At 35.4% G+C, this 2,489-nt stretch overlaps 1 protein-coding gene across 1 annotated transcript; it reads right to left on the reverse strand.

Moving 5' to 3' along the window:
- Positions 1–475: 475 nt before the first annotated feature.
- Positions 476–1,465, reverse strand: LOC139883990 (transcription factor MYB59-like). The gene is made up of 3 exons (XM_071868076.1): positions 1,345–1,465; positions 1,112–1,241; positions 476–971 (listed from the first exon to the last, which is right to left on the reverse strand). Exons 1-3 carry the CDS (start codon positions 1,463–1,465, stop codon positions 476–478), a joined length of 747 nt encoding a protein of 248 aa, XP_071724177.1.
- Positions 1,466–2,489: the final 1,024 nt, after the last annotated feature.

A 2,489-nucleotide genomic window follows, 5' to 3' on the forward strand; every position in this document is an offset into this window, starting at 1 on the left:
GGATCATTCGTTTTCAGAGAGATTCCTGGATCTATTATGTAAGATCACTGTAAAAGATTCGTGTCATTTGGCTTAGTCATGAAGCTATACTTAGATTTTGAATGAAATTATTAATTGTTGGGTATTGATGCAGCGACTTTGTAGTGTTTCAAACTCCGAAGTATCTTCCAATTGCACACCCTTTGAAAGAAACTCGAATAATTAAAAAAAAAAAAAGGCTTAAAGGTGTATTATACATCACATCCAGGAACAGACCAAACCCCTAAGAGAAGATTTGATAGGTTCCTGTACTGAAAACGCACAAGGTAAATGGACATTAACTTCAGTTATGCTTACAATGGCATTTGGATGATAGAGAAATGCACCAGAGAGCTTAATTTAGACAAGAACCTATATATGCTATGAAGGTTAATTAGAGCTTAACGAAATTTTACATATATGAACAAAACTAAAAAATGGAATTCTAATTAGCCTGTCAGATATGCTTGCCCATGTTCATAGCATGAAAGTAATTGATCACTGGGGACAGCTTACTCTCTTCTTGTTCATCTTCTTCGGTGTTCCATAGTGAGTCTAAGCTATATTCCCATGTAGGAGAAGCCATGAAAGTGCCATTGCAAACTGGTTGAATGGTGTTTTGTTCTGACATGGCAATATCTTTCCATATATCATCCATTGAGTAATATCCTGTGTCAATTTCTTCCACTGCGTCAAACTTTTGTCTGGCGGGTTCGATCATCTGTGAACCTCCAGTGTCGTAGAAGCTCGAATTTCCAGTATTTTGGCAGGGGAATGAGAAATCCACTGATGTTATGGTAGATGATGAGGAAGAGCTGTTGGAAGATGGAGACGATGGAGACGACGACATAGATCGTTTCTTCTCTTGAGCCGTCTTCCTCATGTGGGTTCTCCAATAGTTCTTTATCTCATTATCTGTCCTCCCAGGTAATTTCCGGGCAATTCTTGACCATCTGCTTATGAAATATATTTTTCCAGAGTTAGCAAATGCTAGAATAAGTGATCAAACTTAATCTCTCAAGCATAACATGGAGAATTCAAAGAAATTCAAGTGTTTTTATGGTAAAAATAACAGGCAAAGGCAATCACAAACCTGTTTCCCCATTTGGAGTGAAGCTCGAGAACGAGTTTTTCTTCATGAGAGGTCATCTTCCCTCTTTTAAGACCAGGATGAAGGTAATTAACCCACCTTAATCTGCAACTTTTTCCTGTTCTGTTCAAACCTGCAAAAAAAAATCAAGTGGTTAAAGGAAAAGCTCCTTGAAAAAACACTTTCATTCTCAAAACAATCCTATACCTATTATTTGTCTCCCTCCACCTTCAAACCTGAAACCTTTGCTATGGAATCCCATCGTCGATCACCAAAAACTTGCACGAAGCTCACCAGTCGTAGATCCTCTTGTTCTGTCCATGGTCCCTTTCTTGTTTCTTCTTGCACCATTTTCATTTTATCTCTCTCCAATTTTATTTTTCCTATTGTTATGTGAACTTTGTCTGTCTACTTGCTTATGGAATCTAAGAAAACACTACCATTATATATATATGAGCCGGTCCCATCCTTTTGCTATAATACAGAAATGATTGTGAAATCAGTACCCTACAAATGTAGTGTTGTGCGCATGCTGGTTTCGAGATAGGCCATTTTGTGCATATAACGTCAGCCATTACAAATATATAAATTAAGAAAACAAAGTAATAGCTAGCTTGATATGTGGATGTAACTTTCATATCTCCTGTTGATTGTTTATAACTAAAAAAAAGGCAGATACAAAAGTTTGCCTATGACATGAATCGATAAAGGGGAATAAGTTATTAATTAGAAGACGCCAGATCTTCTTTTTCTTTTATCTTAGCTAGTTTCAGGAAATGGTATATATAGTATTTGACCCTCAACTTTAGCAAAGGCCATTATTATGTAGAAGCTAATTTAAGTAAAAGGTATAGAAAAAGAAGAATAAGACAAATTGAGAAAAGATGGGAATTGAGAATGGAACTGTGGAAGAGTCATATTACTATATTAGTGGTTTGTCTTCATTCTTTTAACTATACTGTGACAATTGAAAGAGATATTCTTCTTAACAAATATATTGTTTAATTCTTGATTCACTTTTGTGCTTATCAAGGGAGTATAAGTGATTTGCCAGGCCTTAAAGGGGAATAGCGTTGGACTGTACGTACAACAACATTAATTAAGGGAAGAATAAACTATAAACTTGTTTTCAATTATGACTTCTCGAATTCTCCTCGGCTCGGTTGTAATTAACAAACGTGTTTCATTATTCTTGCCCTCAAGTAATTTATCATTTTAAGGCCAAAGTCGTGAGACCATCTTAGTAGAATTGTTTAGCATGCATATTAGATACATCATTTAAGATCATACAACATTTTACTTTAGAAGTATTGATCATATGTTTTATGCAGATGCATAATGATAGGATCTTAAATGTTGACGTACAATTTTGATAACCATT

The sequence above is a fragment of the Rutidosis leptorrhynchoides genome, unplaced genomic scaffold (genome assembly GCF_046630445.1).
Source record: "Rutidosis leptorrhynchoides isolate AG116_Rl617_1_P2 unplaced genomic scaffold, CSIRO_AGI_Rlap_v1 contig487, whole genome shotgun sequence".
Classification (NCBI taxonomy): Eukaryota; Viridiplantae; Streptophyta; class Magnoliopsida; order Asterales; family Asteraceae; genus Rutidosis; species Rutidosis leptorrhynchoides.

Bases quoted from the DNA above. Each gene is read 5' to 3' on its own strand.
- LOC139883990 (XM_071868076.1), bottom strand. From the start codon at position 1,465: ATGAAAATGGTGCAAGAAGAAACAAGAAAGGGACCATGGACAGAACAA. The intron at 1,242-1,344 runs GTTTGAAGGTGG...TTTTTTTTGCAG, and splicing joins TTCCATAGCAAAGGTTTCAG to GTTTGAACAGAACAGGAAAA. The intron at 972-1,111 runs GTTTGTGATTGC...TTTCATAAGCAG, and splicing joins CACTCCAAATGGGGAAACAG to ATGGTCAAGAATTGCCCGGA.